Below are 15,546 nucleotides of genomic sequence, written 5' to 3' on the forward strand. Positions count from 1 at the left end.
GAAGACAATCAGTCAATGGATGTACACACCTGTTTGTTTGCTGTGGTTGCAAAACATGCTGCAGATTCCATCTGAGCACTGTCTCTGAATTGTTAGCTGTCACGGCAGGCCTCCTTGACAGCTCAAACAGTAAAGAATCTGTCTACAGTGCAGGAGAACTGGGTTCAATCCCTGGGTCAGGAAGACCCACTGGAGAAGGGCATGGCAACCCACTCCAGTATTCTTGCCTGGAGAATCCCATGGACAAAGGAGCCTGGCAGGCTACAGTCCATGGGGTCGCAAAGAGTCAGACACCACTGAAGCAACTTGGCACGCACAAAATACTATAATGGTTCTTGCCCATAAGATGGAAACCATGGTACCTAACTTGCAGAAGAGTCCATGTTTTCCCATTCCTGCCACAATGCTTAAAGAGAAAAGGGTTTCCATGGACTGTTGAACTGCTCTGGGATTTTAGAGAAGATGCCATGTAAGACTTACCTAAGAGGCTGATAAGGACTAACGCTCTTTACCTTTGGCTTTAAATGAATTTTGTTTGGCTTATATACCCTTTTATTTATTAACAGTGCCATTCGCACTCTACCCCTTCCCCCCTATCCTTCAGAATTCTCAGCCCCTCTGTACACAATCCAAAATCTTCCCAACCTGACGTTTTGTTGACAAGTCTTGGCACCTCAGAGGAAGAGTGTGGAAAAATGGTAGCCAGGGCTTTTCTTTTCAGTATTCAGTGAAGCGTTCGTGGTTAGTGCAAAATATTCAATGAGTTCACTTATTTCTTCTCCTCTTCATAGGAGACATCAGTCTCTCCTTGTTGCTCATGGAAGGGATAATTGCTGAATGGTTTCAGATGGTATGGCTACGTATTTATTATGTAACTTGGCCTCTGCACATACATACCTCTCTCCTCCCCTTGGAGCCATACTAATGCTCTACATATGGAAATAAAGGAGCAGAACAGCTTGAGAGCATTATTTATATGCATATATTTTTCTTGAGGTTCTTACTAGAAAGCTCGATCGCAATTGTTTGAAGTGGAAAAGGGGGACACGTTAATGAAAGACCAAAAAAGATGTAAAAACTGTGATCCTGTCATTTTAGATACCGCCTGACCAAAATCGCGGTGGACACCGCTGCTGGCCCGTATCAGAACCACACTGTGGTTTTCCTGGGATCGGAGAAGGGAATCATCTTGAAGTTCTTGGCCAGGACAGGAAACAGTGGTTTCCTAAATGACAGCCTTTTCCTGGAGGAGATGAGCGTTTACAATCCTGAAAAGTGCGTGGAATGTTTGGTTCTTTTCCTAGTACTTATTTGTCACGTTATTATCTTTTCCATTCAGAGAAAGCATGGTAGACTTAGATTTTATGCATTTTACGTGACTTTTAGCATTATTTGTAAAAATCCTTTCATACATTAAAAGCATTATTTCCTCCTTGCTGCTAATGTGTGCGTTTATACAGGTAAACACATATATTGTGTATTTATGTGTATGTATGTGGGTGCACACATAAGGATCCATTTCTTCTTCAGTTAGATCAGATGAAGAGACCTAATCTCATAGGCTGGGGGCGGGGAGGTGGCAGGTGGTGGCAGGAAGAAAAGAACTAACCCAAGAGAGACTACGAATGCCTTAGACTATCCTGCCTTAAAAATGTAGGTGCAGCTATGACGGAGTAGAAGACAAGAGGATCATGGGCATGCAGCTGGACAAAGCCAGCAGCTCCCTGTATGTTGCATTCTCCACTTGTGTGATCAAGGTTCCCCTTGGCCGGTGTGAGCGGCATGGCAAGTGTAAAAAGTACGTATTTGCCTCATTGATCATCGGATGTTCACGGTGCTTAGGGAAGAGTCCTAGGTAAGCTCACAGTCATTCTCTTCCTGCAGAACCTGTATTGCTTCCAGAGACCCCTACTGTGGGTGGGTAAAGGAAGCAGGTGCGTGTGCCCATCTGTCGCCCAGCAGCAGGTAAGGAGCCCGAGGCATGGGCGAGTTTAAAGTGGCCTAAACGTAGGCTTGATTATGCTCACACACAGCACTGCCGCTCGGCCTTCTGTGCACATACCTCATCATTGTGCCTGCCGGCCGTTCTCCTTCCTTTCCCCATTTCATAGAATACCCCAACATCATACGTGGCAGACTTCCAATTGATTAATCATCTATCCTCAGACTGAGTAAAAACAGAGAAAAACAACACAGTGGACTTTAAGTATTCCCTGAGGAGAGGGACAAGAGGGTATATGCCTTGATCATCACAGTACAAGAACGGCAGAGAAAGGGAGCAAGAGGGTACCGATTAGGTTAGTGATGTGGCCTGTCCCAGCCATAGCAAAACTGGCTCCTGTAATTGACCATCCAGGGCTGAGAAGAAACTGCAGGGCATTTGTTAATAAGCAATGCATTTGTGCTGCAAGCATGTGTACACATCCAATAAACCTTTCTCCCGCACCACAGAACAGCTGACCCTATTCCTCATTAGGGAGTCAATCAATTCTTGGCATTTCTCCAGCAGATCAGCTAGATCAAGCCAGTCTACCACGCATGTGATTTTGGTGCTGAGAATTGTTACCCTGACTTCCAGTGCTTGGATGGTGTCAGTTCAAAGGCTTTATGCTTTTACTTCTGTGGATTTGAAATCCAAAATAACATTTGGAGAAATATTCAGTGCATGTCCTCGACAGGTTATGGCATTTCAAGGAAAAAGCCAGATGCCAGCACAGTTCTTTCGTAGTCATTTCTTCACTTCCCCCAATCCACCAGGCAAAAGGAATTATCCTCCCAACACAATGGGAGAGCCCCCTCTCCCATTTGAGAATACCAAGTTAAACAGATAGAAGGACAGCTGATTGACCACCACCTGCATAATTTGAGGGAAAGTATTCCCATAACAGAGCTGATGAAAACTGTAAAGTCTGACCTGGAAATCTGGCTAATGCAAAGGGTTGACTCACCATGCAGTATTAGATCAGCTTTGCAAGTAGCAATATTGACAGACTACAGGGTGAGAGCTTTATAGCTTTTCACGGGGACCTTGAAGTGAAGGAGGAAGGATCACAGAAGTGCACAGTGAGGGAAGCTGAGAAATGGCCTATCTCCTTTCTTTAGTCAAGGTGTAACAAAGGTAATAAGACTGAATTTTAAGAATCATTTTTAAGTCAGCATGAGAACTCAACTGTTCAAAACATGTGCAACTCTCCTTGGAACGTGGCCTCAGGACCGGGTGAATCCTGGCTTTCATTACAGCTAGAAATCTTTATCCTTTGAGGCTGAATTTGATTTTTGACACAGCATAAAAACACTAGAAATGAACACGGCAGATTATTAGATCAAGGTGTGACTGTCAAAGTAGTTTTCCGAGATGGCTCATAAATAAACTCTGAAGGCAGTTGCAAAATCAGAGTTTTGAGTATGTTGCAGAAAGAAGAGCAGAGTTCCCCCCCAAAAAAACAAGACTTCTTTGGACTGTTCCAGTGTGTTTATTTAAAAATCAAATTAGATACTATTAAGATCAGTTCTTTTGGGGTATAGAGTTTATGCAGCCCAAAGGTGACCTGCTGCTGCTGCTAAGTCCCTTAGTCGTGTCCAACTCTGTGTGACCCATAGACAGCAGCCCACCAGGCTTCCCTGTCCCTGGGATTCTCCAGGCAAGAACACTGGAGTGGGTTGCCATTTCCTTCTCCCATGCATGAAAGTAAAAAGTGAAAGTGAAGTCGCTCAGTCATGTCCGACTCTTAGCGACCCCATGGACTGCAGCCTACCAGGCTCCTCCGTCTATGGATTTTCCAGGCAAGAGTACTGGACTGGGGTGCCATTGCCTTCTCCAAAAGTGACCTAGTGGACTTGAAAGAAGAGTGAACCTGTAGAGGAGCATGACAGCAATACTCCTGAAGACTGGATGTGGGGCCAGGTGTGAACAAAATACCCACATAGTCTCAGCAAAACACACCACCGTGTTCTGTGTCCTTTCAGAGGCCCACTTATAGCCACCAACCGCTGTGAACACTTTGCTATACAAAGTTATTTCTAAACAAAGAAATAGATAAAGGTCTAGGAAGGCAAGAGTTGGGGTGAAAGAGAAAGGGAGAGAGGAAAATGCTTCTGGATGTTGGTTAACATTTAAACTTTTCAGATGTTTCAAAAATGCTCAGGGCATTAGCAGCAAAGAGTGATATAGGTAATCCACAAACTTGTTTACCCCCTGAATAAAACCTGAATTGACTGCCCAAACCATGGCTTCTCCTTGGAGATTCACAAAGGACTCATTTCTATAAACTTCGGAGATAAATTTTCAAGCTGTTTTATCTACTTCTTTTTATAGCTGGCACTCAGTTTTTCAAACTGTGTTAGTTGCTTTAGTGAAATTTAAGATGCATGCTGGAATAAAGACTCATATCATTGAATCTGTTTCTATCTTCTCCTTCCTTCCTTTTGAAGACTGACTTTTGAACAGGACATAGAGCGTGGCAATACCGATGGCCTGGGGGATTGTCACAGTAAGTGGAGTTTTTTTATCCATGCTTGTTTTGGGATATTTAGTCGATAAAAGATGCTTTTATAGAATGGCCTAGAAACATGACCCCACATGTGAAATTGAGTGCAGCTGCCTCTAAAACATGCAAAAATAACATAAATCACCTTCTAAATATCAGAGAAAATACTGTCTTTTGAAGCCAGAGTTGTCAGTGCTGTTGCTGAAAATGCTGGCACCTAGCTCGTTATCATAAATGCGAAACAAATTCACTCTTGAGGATGAACCTGTAGCAGCACAGTCAGCTGTATCAGCATTTCCACTTAAAAACCAGTTTTACCAAGACAACACTGTAAAGCAATTTTCCTCCAATTAAAGAATAAAAAACTATTTAAAAAAAAGCCAAAACACCACTAGTCTTGTTGTCTTTAAAAATACAATATTGGCATAATCTTTAGACAAATGATTAAAAAGGTTGATCACTGAACTCTGTTTTTTTAGTTGAATGGGACTATTTTCTTGAACATATCGATGAACAAAAGTAATTATTTTTTAATTAGACTTACATTTATTACCATTTGCAATAAAAACAAATATTCAGAAAGAACACACTAAGTACAAAGTGATTCAAAATACCCTTTTTATAAGAACTGACCTACTATGCTAAATCTCAGGGTGCATTTCAAAAGTTATTCAGTTCAGTCGCTCAGTCAGGTTCAACTCTTTGTGACCCCATGAACTGCAGCACACCAGGCCTCCCTGTCCATCACCAACTCCCAGAGTTTACCCAAACTCATATCCATTGAGTCAGTGATGCCATCCAACCATCTCATCTTGTCATCCCCTTCTCCTCCCGCCTTCAATCTTTCCCAGCATCAGGGTCTTTTCAAATGAGTCAGCTCTTCGCATCAGGTGGCCAGAGTATTGGAGTTTCAGCTTCAACATCAGTCCTTCCAGTGAACACTCAGGACTGATCTCCTTTAGGATGGACTGGTTGGATGTTAATATTTTAGTTAGAACTTTATATAAAGGATCCTAGTCAAAACTCTGCCCAGCTGTTCAGTGATCTGATTAATATCCATATTCTCTTGAAAATGCTTTATTAACACTAATTTAGAGAATAATGCCATACCCTTGAAAAATGTTTAGTTTGCCATGTTTCAAAACGTTATATGTGATGAATTTTCAAGAAGCTTGTATTCAGAATGGCACCAGAAATAGCTCCTAGGGGAATGAAACTGTATTACTTCTGATACTTGATTCGATAATGAAAATCATGGATATAACTCTCCATCTTTGAGCCATGAGTCCTGAAATGACAGACTCTAAGGTGCCATTTAATACCTTTTCTGGAGAAGAGACATAATTAAATAAAGAGGGCTACAGACAGCCTCATTTCCAAATTCTTGGTCATATATATTTTTGGTTTGCAAATATATATTGGCAAAAGCTCCTTCTTTTGTCTTTTTCTTACTATGTCCTCACACACAACATCTGAATTAAGAAGTAGACATAGGAGACAGTGGCATCACCGAAAGATCTGTTAGGTGTGTACAGCGAAACAATGTGATGTTTGACTGGTGGACCTTAGTCAAGTTGGCACTTTCCAGTGCCGTTTTTAGGGAAGCAGGCTTTGGTCTGTATGTGTGTCTATGTGAGTGAACTTAATTAGCTGACGTCAGTGAATATTTTCTTCATATTTTTATGAGTTGATGATAAAGGCATCTGTAGAAAAAACAGGGGTATCGATATGGATTGAATAGGTGCACACATGAAACGTGGGGACGTGTTACAGGCTCTCTGAGGCGTCAACGACACCAGCAGGTTCACACCGCACCCGGGTCCCAGGGCGGGGCTCAGGGCAAGCCTTCAGGTCCGAGGCCGGAGATTCACCCTTCGGTCTCGTGTTCCCCATAACCTGACACGCATTCCCATTGAGGCATACAGGGTGCCTGCTCCAGGCAGGGTAGTGACTTTTCCAGCGCTGTCTCTCGTCCTGGGCGCTCACTGGAGCGCGACTACTTCTGTTAGTTGTTCCCTAGTCACATAGGCATTCACAGGACTTAGACATCTGGTGCACGGTGACTCTCGCACAGAAGTTTCAGGGGAAATGAGGAAACCATAAAGAGCCAGTATCAGAGGCTGAGGAGCAGGCTGAGTGACCCAGTGACATGACCCAGATACACAGCACATATATACATGCGTGCACACACACAAACAGGATGGTGTCTCTATGTGTGATTTTTATTTTTGTTCATTTCCTAACTTAAACCCCTGCTGAGGTCAGAACATTGTGATATCGGACAGTTCCTCACAGGACAGTTGGGAGGATGAAATGAGAGAGACGATAAAGAACAATTGCTTCATAAGTGTGGTCCAGAAGTGACTCATCTTACCCATGTACAAGTCCCTCCTGATGGAGCACGGCTTATGTATAATCGCAGTTACCCTTCTCTGCACTCACGCTTGCTTTTTCTCTGCCTCTTGGCAACAAAGGCATGACTTTGAGGAAGCCCACTTGGTAAAGAGACACAGGGATATGAAACTGAACCAAATATGAAGCATCTTCCGTAACCAGCAGAAAGTAAAAAGCACTTTCTTAGTCTAGGCCTTGTGTGTTAGCGCAGCTCTGTATCAGCTCATTCCCACTGGTTACAAAAGTCACATTGAGCAGAGTGTTAAACGTTAAGTAACTCACTCCTCCCTTTTGTCTTTCAGATTCCTTCGTGGCACTGAATGGTAAGGAAGATGTTACTGATAATTTAATAGCAATGGAAATCTATTTGTGAAATCCTATTTCACTAACCCTCTTGAGTATTTCCGAATCTTATGTTTCTTTTTCAATTAACTTTTAAATTCTCATTATTTTTTATAGACATTTCAACTCCTCTACCAGATCATGAAATGTCTTACAACACAGTATATGGTCAGTTTATGGTTTTGCTTTGTTTTCTTATTCTTCGAGCCACTCATCCTGTGGTAGTTTCGAGTTTTCATTCCTAAACATCATGGACCAGATCCTTTGCTACTTCAGGGCCCCAATTCACTAAAATTATTCATAGCTTTCATGATGCTTCAAAAATTTCTCTACATATATGAGACAACTGATGTGTGAGAATGAGTCTTACATTTTTAATCCACATAACATGAAATATGCCAACCTTAGGGAATTTGGTGAATGCATTTAATGAGTTCTTGAGGGAGAAGAAATTGCTTTTGGACATAAGTACATCCAAGATAAAAGAACAGTGCTTATAAGTAATAGGCCACAGCTCCTTACCTGATAGATGGTACCATTCCTCAAAATGCTGACTTTCAGAACAACATCCTCTGCAGGAAAATCCATACAGAATGCAGATACCAAGTTCTTAACAGGCAAAACTTTCCAATATAGCCATCAAAATTTAATCATACATGGAGTATGAATTTGTAGACCTATCATCAGTGATTATTTCTTTAAATGTATATAAGGAAGAGTTACGCAGTCGAAATGATGTGCAAACAGGATCTATCCCATTGTTCCTCCTCTGAAATACAGACAGTACACTAAATAAAGCCCGTAAGTCCATAAACAGATATTCTGAGCTCTTTATAAGGAAAGTTAATATGTAGTTGAAATGTTCCAGTTCCTTTTCTCAAAGCTGCCCCAAATGTTTATTAAGGTAAACTATTCATGTGGGGTTTTTTTTAAAGATAATGAACAGCACATATGTAATGGCAAATTTAAACTTCTGTATTATAACGGGGACTACAAATTTCATTGATATGCAGACATTTTATCAGTTTTATGTTTTGAAATACGTAACAGTAACAGCTCCAGGTCAGTCTTTCAATGTCGAGGTAGGTAACAGAGGAAGAGAACAAAAGAAAGGAAAGAAAAAAGAGGGGGGGAAAAGAAAGCAAGGTAGATTTAGGATTCAGAAAAACAGCTCCTAATGGCTACAAATGTGTTTAACAGCTCTGTGGAAACTGTCATTCCTGTGTCTAACTAGCATCAATAAAACACCTCTTTGAAAGTCATAAAGTTTATCTTATAAATGGCGGCTGTACAGATACAGAAAACAACACCCAGTCTCTCCTGTCATGAAGTGAGGCAGTGTGGAGTCAGTGAGCCCACTGAATTCATCCACCTTTAACCTTCTCTCATCTCCGATTCAAGCCGGAATACTGAACCCCAGCAACTGGGAGAAACATTCCTCAGGAGGCGAGTGTCATGTAGCTCAGTGTGCCCTTCAGAAAGAGAACCCAGTTAGCATCTGCTCTTTTCAATATCATACTTTGCAATCATTTCCTGTAATTGAATAATATTTATCAGATATTGAGAAATTCAGATCTTAAATCTACTTGAACCAGCAGCCTCCCCAGCATTCATCAGTCGGACTAAGGCCAACTTTAACTCCCAGGTAGTTTCTCATATAGATAGAATAATTAAAGCATGGGATGCTCTTGATGAATAAAAAGTACTCTTCGATTTATGGACCCCTCTTCCTGCCTTTACAAAAGGAAAGGAACTTATTAATTCCTCCACATTAACACTTTAAAGGACAATCCCCATTCGCTCCATCAGTGGTTTTTGTGATGACACTAAGAAGAGTTGGAATTTTCCTTTCAGCTAATAATTCTGTTCATTTCAGGCCCAGTCTCTCCGGTGTAAAGTGGTTAGATGATTAACTGACCATCAAAATGAGGGCTGGTTCAGTCAGTACTTACAAAAGCACAGGAGACTTTCTTTACACCAACTACTGCAAAAGATGCTTATTTGGGAGCTAATAAACCTAGAAGAGATTTAATTCCTTCATTTGCAGATAGCTGCATGGGGCCTACTATGTGCCAGGCACTGGACTAGCTACTCTTTTTGTACCATAAAAAAAAACAAATAGCTGTTTTCATGAGCCCAGATATAAACAAGGAAGCCAACCCCAAAGTCCAAAGTGCACCCACTGTGTCTAGCCATGTCCTTTACATGTCCCATAACACTGAAGCTCCGTGGCTGAGTACAGACTCATAGAGTGACCCACAGAACAAGAACTGCCTAACTCTGAAAAAAAGAATCATTCAATAACCCATGCAAACTCTGCATGGTATAAGCTCTCTGCAATACCAAGTACATATACAAGAACCCCTTTTTAGTGAATTGGACCCTGATTGTCTTCCTTCTCTCATCCTCTCTTGTATTGATTTAGTGCCTCCTCTGTGTCTAATTGGCTACCATCACTGTTAATAGGTTAGAGTAGTTTGAAGGGTCTCTAACCTCTGGAATTATTAATACAAAGACTTGTAGATATAGAGAAACAATATGATGCATACTGGAGTTAACTTTTAAAATCTATTTCTTTGTATATTGTAAGAATAATACATAATTAGCTCCACTGATTAAAATTATGACTTTTCGTATTGGATTAACAAGACCAAATTATAGGTTCCAAATTGTTGACCTGTAATACCATATCCACAAATGATTGCCTATTTTTGTTGCATGATTTTGGTTACAGAGTCTCTTAGGGAATGCACAAAAACAATATAGCCCATAGAACCAGACTCTAAGAAGAAACATGAGTGACACCTATTTAACAGCTGGAGAGGTCGTAATAACAAGGTCATAATAATACACTTCTTTGACTTCAAGTGAAGGACGGCTGCTTACGGGTGCTTTCACATGGTAGTTCTAAAATTCCTGAGAATCAGGCACTGCTTTCTCAGACTACCGCTTCCACCAGTGACACACACTGTCTGTCCTCGAGCATACGTTTCAGAGATTACAAGCCTCACGCTGCTCTGTTTTTTTCTTCCATTTGAGTATACACGATGCATGGTTTCTCTAGATTTACATGGAGAAAACGGAGATGTGGTGGGTATTAAACTAACATTTCAGCAATAGGCAGAAGCTGATTTCTCACATTTGCGTGCAACATTTTCCTACCTAACTACCATCTGGTCCACACTAATTTCCTCTCATAGCCATAGCTTTCCGTTACCAATGACTTTTCCATGTATTTGCAGCATATGGTCCAGGAACTCTTTTCTATAGAGAATATGTCCCTTAGGCATATATTTCCCCTAGATTACCGTATTAAGAAATGTTCTCCCTAAACCATACTTATGGCATTACCATAAAATTGCCCCTTGAACACAGTTAAATTGAAAGTGCTCAAAATGCATATCAATTCAGGTAAAAGAAGTTCTTGCTACTTGGAGGAAAGGCTTCAGTTTTCCTCCCCTCTCTTTCTGACTCACTACTAAGCTATTTCTCACTGTTTGGGTGCTGAAGTCTCTCTTAGGTTGACAGCATGTTTCATGAGAGCATGGTTAATTCAACAGCAGAAAATAGAGGCTATATTTTAGACCTCAATATAAGCATAAAGGAAGTAAAAGAAAGTCTGTATTTCCAATTCCAGGTTATTAATTTTCCGACTCATGTTCTCTTATCAGTATTGGGAGATGAAATGTGAAACCCAGAAATGTAAAAAACAAAAAATCTAGATGCAAGCATTCTTGAGTTTTAAATGAACATGTTTTTAGCAGTTGGATATGAACTAGACTCTTTGTAGCAAAGCAGATATTTGAAGCTGTGTAGAAGCCAAACAAGCCCTACACAGAAAGAGGCCTCTTAAATGTTACCAAAGCTTTGTGGTAACATTTTAAATGTAGAGCTCCCAGGGAAATCCTATAGCTTAGATACCCACTTGGCTTGCTTGCTTTTCCCTGCTTTATTCACACACACACGTTATATATATAACCATGTATGTATATGGTTACATGGTCTGTAATTTACAGTATTAAAGTCTCCTGAAACTCCAACCTGCGATAATAATTGTGAAAAAGAAGAATGCAGTGCATTCACTAGAATCTTTCTTTCTGGTGGCTGGCATTTTATTTATCACATGTGTGGTGATCACAGCCTGAGGATGGAGTCACTTGTGAAATCTGTCCTACTTTCTACCAAAGCCATCAACTACACATTCACAGTAGTTCCCTGATGTCTTTTTAAAAATTGTTCAAGAGGTTGCTTCTACAGGTAAGATGGTTTAATAAGCCAAAGACTCCACTTGAAAATCATAGAGAGGTTATTTTTTATTTCCACCAGAGAGAACGGGTAGTGGGGCTTCTTTAAATCATTGTGACAGTTTAGATCAAAGCGCCAGATGCGATCTGCATTTAACCTTGTGGGATGATGGAAAGGAAGGCTTAGAAATGTATTCACAGGAAATGTCCAATTTCTGCCATAACTCCCAACCTGGCCATCCTTCTTCTGGCATTATCCTGCAGTAGGCGACTCTGGATCTCAGAAAGCTCTCCCTTTCTAGTCTGAATCGTATCAGTCATGGTGGCCTCAAAACCCACCTCTCACCGGTATGAGTCAGGAGACCAAGAAACTTAACTTGGTTTGAGTAAGACACAAAAGGCAAAGCCATAACAAGCAGAACAGTTAAGCCCTGTATTCCAGGCAGGAGGGCTGGAGCAGCTCCCTTTAGAAAGCAGAATGCCTGTGAGGCTGCACTGCAAGCAAATACTAGACACATACTCCATGGGAAAGGCTCGGGGCAGCTGAGTTGTCTGTGACAGGGCACACACTCAGCCACTACCATACACTGGCCCCATCATCATGAATGTTACCCCCAGAGTGGACACATTCTGCCTTAGTGCTGCTATGGGAATACCAAGGGACTCTGATATTTCCTGAGCACCTACCATGTGTCAGACACTGCTAGGTACTTTCAGCATGATGCCACTGTAGCCTCCAAACACTGGAGGCCTCTGTTTTGTGCACAAGGAAAATGAAGGCCCAGGGAGGTTAAGTGATTCCCTCAGCTCACCCAGCCAGCAGCAGAGACAAGACCCTCTAACTGCAAGTTCAAGGGCTCTCCTGCCGAATCCTACCACCAGCCTTATTATGTCTAGGGCAATCCCCTTTGAGTCTTTTACCGCCAGTTCGGGTGTCCCACCTCCTGGCCTCTGAGCAAAGAAAAAGCAGGCGTCTCCGGTGATGTCTTCCCTAACTGTATTTGTGATGAAAACAGGGCACTCCAGTTCCCTCCTGCCCAGCACCACCACGTCCGATTCGGCGGCTCAAGAGGGGTATGAGTCTAGGGGAGGAATGATGGACTGGAAGGAGTCACCCGACAGCACAGACTCTTTGGGGGCAGTGTCTTCCCATAATCACCAAGACAAGAAGGGTAAGGCCTTGGAAGCACCTCTTCCTCTGCGGGGAGAGGGAGGGCGGAGTGGGGAGGACCGTGTAGCTGCTTCCAGCTGAACCGCAGCAGCGTTTAAGGAACGGACCTCCAACACACGCTGACGGAAAGTGTCTCAGAAAAGACTGCAACCCAATCCTCCGTGCTAGACTTGATCCGAAATGATTCCCCAACCAAGGAGAAACCACACAAAACAAATAACACATCCTCTCAGCTTCCTCCACCCAAGAGAGGCATGGCTTGGCCCAAAGTGGACGCTGGCTCCTAAAGTCCCCTTCTACTCCTCTTAGCTCATCCAGTGATTTTTGGATCCTCTTTTTCCCCCCATAATAAGATGGAATGCAATGCGGGCTTTGGCAAGTACATGTAATTGCAGTCAAAGCCCCTTTAATCATGAATGGAGAAGTAGCCGAGTGAAGTCTTTTCTGGCTGGTCCCATCCCTCACCCTTACAGGGGGCCGAATCTCAACAGAGCTGAGGTTCTGAGACGCACTTGATTGCCCTTAGAGGACAACAGCTAAAACAAAAAATATGTTATTTAATCAAGCAGAATTGCTATGCATTTAAAATGGAAAGGAAGCCACGCTAAATGAAAGGGACTCTACTGTGAACTGTCCTAAATTCTCCCCGGCTTTCTTTGCTAGAGACTAGAGACAGGAAATGTCATCTCTTTTCTCGCCATTTGCTGCTTCTGGTAACACATCCTACTTTAGTTGCAGCTGCAACCAAAGAGGCCTTTACTTGTCCAAAAAACAGTCCTGTAAATCAGAGACTGAAAAGCTCAGTTATGTTGTGAGCTGTTTCTCCCCATTCAGCATTGTTTACTTCTATATGTTTTCAAGAGTTTCATCCAAGCGGGGGTTTGAGTGTCGAGGGCAGACCAGCTCTGGTGACCTTTGGAAGACAGTCTCAGTGTCCTCCCCCACAGGTTTCTGTATACATACTTCCATCTCTGCTTTTAGAGAATGTTTGCTTAGGAGACTCACGCTAAATTTTCATCCTTTTCTTTTTTTTTCTGGAGGCTCCTCTCCTGAGAATGCTGTACACTCAGCCACTACATGCCAAGCCCACATAGGACGATGCAACCCTTTTAACTTGTGAACTTACTCCCTTAGTCGATTTTATTATTCTCCTGTAACTTCTTACTGCTAATATGTCCTGCCCCAATATTTTTTTTTAAAGAAGCTGGTGTCTCGGCAGCCACTTAAGTTGGTGGGATCCCTGCTCTTCACCACCTCAAGACAGCACCAGATCCGTTTGTAACAGGGCAGAACTACCACCGCAGGCTATACCAGCCCTAACATGTGCCATTATTTGTTTTGTGTGGCTCTCGACCACAGATGTGTTAGTCTTGGCCGACTACTCAAGAAGAGACAACACAGTAAAAATCACATTGTGTTTGCCCACTGCGACTTTCTGAAAAACCAAACAGCCTTTCCAGTAAAGCACTAAATATGTCAACCAAATATCTAGCAGTTGGTTATAGTCATTTCCTCCTCACTTCCCCGAGACGGATGGCGAGAATTTTCTCCAGTCGTTAACTCTCCCAGGGGATGGAGGTTATCAAAGAGTCCAATTAACACTTTGACAGATCATTTGAAAATTCGGCATTGTTCATTCTCTTGGGTCTTCTTATGAATATTGACAAAGCTGGAAGCAGTCTACCGATTGTCAAACAATGGTGGCAGAGGTGATTGCATGGGTGTTTAACATGATCACTGTTCTCGTGCTATTAACTCTTTGCCTTGCCCTGTCAAACTGGAGCTTCGTTTTTTGACAACTGATTATGTATTTGATGGGGCAACGACAACGAGTTGTTATGCCGAAATTTAAAAAATAAAAATGTGATGTAGCTTAATGTTCCTTTTGCCATGATTTTTTATGATTTTGATTTCCATTTTGCTCTGAAGTGTTTTTTTTTTTTTTTTCTGTTGAATGTTCATGATTTATTTCCAACTTTTCTTTGGTTTCGCCAAGCGCTGTGTGGTATGACTTGGTGATGGCGTGACTCTGTTGGAAAAGTCTTGTTTCTTTTCTGACTCATGATGACGTCCTTTAACTTGACCCAATCTGTGATCCCCTTGCTTCTTTTCATTCCCTGATGTGGGCGCCTTAATGATGTCACATCCGTGCGTGTAGCATCTCCTGGGATGCGAGAGTTTCGTGGGTTTTCTGCAGGCCTCTGGTGGGTCCTCTTTTCACTGGGCTGATTGTCTCATGGGAATGTGACATTTGTGTGCCCTGGCTTTAGGAGCTAAATATACTCTGGAATTGTTTCTAAAATACCACACATTTCCCCGCTAAGCAGAAAATGGTATCTGCTGACCAGTTAGCTGAAGAGGAATCAAGTGTCTGGTGCCCTTTTTACTTTGGCTGCTGTGGGGGGAAAAAGCCAGTGAGCAGATGAGCCCAGAGCTCTGCTCTGCAGAAATGCTGAGCACTACTGGGCTGGTCCCCTCCTGGTCTCACCTCATCTTCCAAACAGTTCTGCATTTCCAGAGTATGTTTGCTTGCCTTTTTCTTTCTTTTCCTCGCTGTGTCTTTCGTCTTGATTTAATTCTGTGCGTCCCCCACATTCTGTCAAAGCCCCGTTCCTCACCTTGCAATCTAACCCTCTTCTGCTACCATTGTTCTCAGCCTCCCCTTTTCAAAATATTAATAATAGATGCCAGCCCTCTGCCCCTCTGCGGACCGTTCCAAGGCTCTTTCCTTCTACACTGGGGGGTAGCATTCCAACACTGTTTGTGTATACACAGTCATGCTAACAAAGTGTGAGAAGAGACCCGCAAAGCACACAGAAGCATTATCACAGAAAATGAAGTAATTTTCTCTCTCAGTAACTGGCCTTGCCCTTCATTACCCTGCTGGCCTTGTCTAATGTCACTTGTC

The 15,546-nt window shown here is 42.3% G+C and overlaps 1 protein-coding gene across 3 annotated transcripts in view; it reads left to right on the plus strand.

The window, feature by feature from the left end:
- Positions 1–15,546, plus strand: part of SEMA6A (semaphorin 6A) — a 131,220-nt gene that overhangs the window by 93,906 nt on the left and 21,768 nt on the right. The window contains exons 13-19 of one of the 3 annotated variants that reach the window (XM_070793290.1): positions 1,099–1,275; positions 1,658–1,798; positions 1,885–1,965; positions 4,432–4,490; positions 7,184–7,204; positions 7,341–7,391; positions 12,484–12,639. In XM_070793290.1, coding sequence (XP_070649391.1) covers positions 1,099–1,275; positions 1,658–1,798; positions 1,885–1,965; positions 4,432–4,490; positions 7,184–7,204; positions 7,341–7,391; positions 12,484–12,639 — 686 coding nt within the window. The remainder of the gene's footprint in view (positions 1–1,098; positions 1,276–1,657; positions 1,799–1,884; positions 1,966–4,431; positions 4,491–7,183; positions 7,205–7,340; positions 7,392–12,483; positions 12,640–15,546) is intronic. The other 2 variants (XM_019964668.2, XM_019964669.2) reach the window with 2 other exon arrangements.

This window comes from Bos indicus, chromosome 7 (genome assembly GCF_029378745.1).
Source record: "Bos indicus isolate NIAB-ARS_2022 breed Sahiwal x Tharparkar chromosome 7, NIAB-ARS_B.indTharparkar_mat_pri_1.0, whole genome shotgun sequence".
In the NCBI taxonomy this organism is placed as follows: Eukaryota; Metazoa; Chordata; class Mammalia; order Artiodactyla; family Bovidae; genus Bos; species Bos indicus.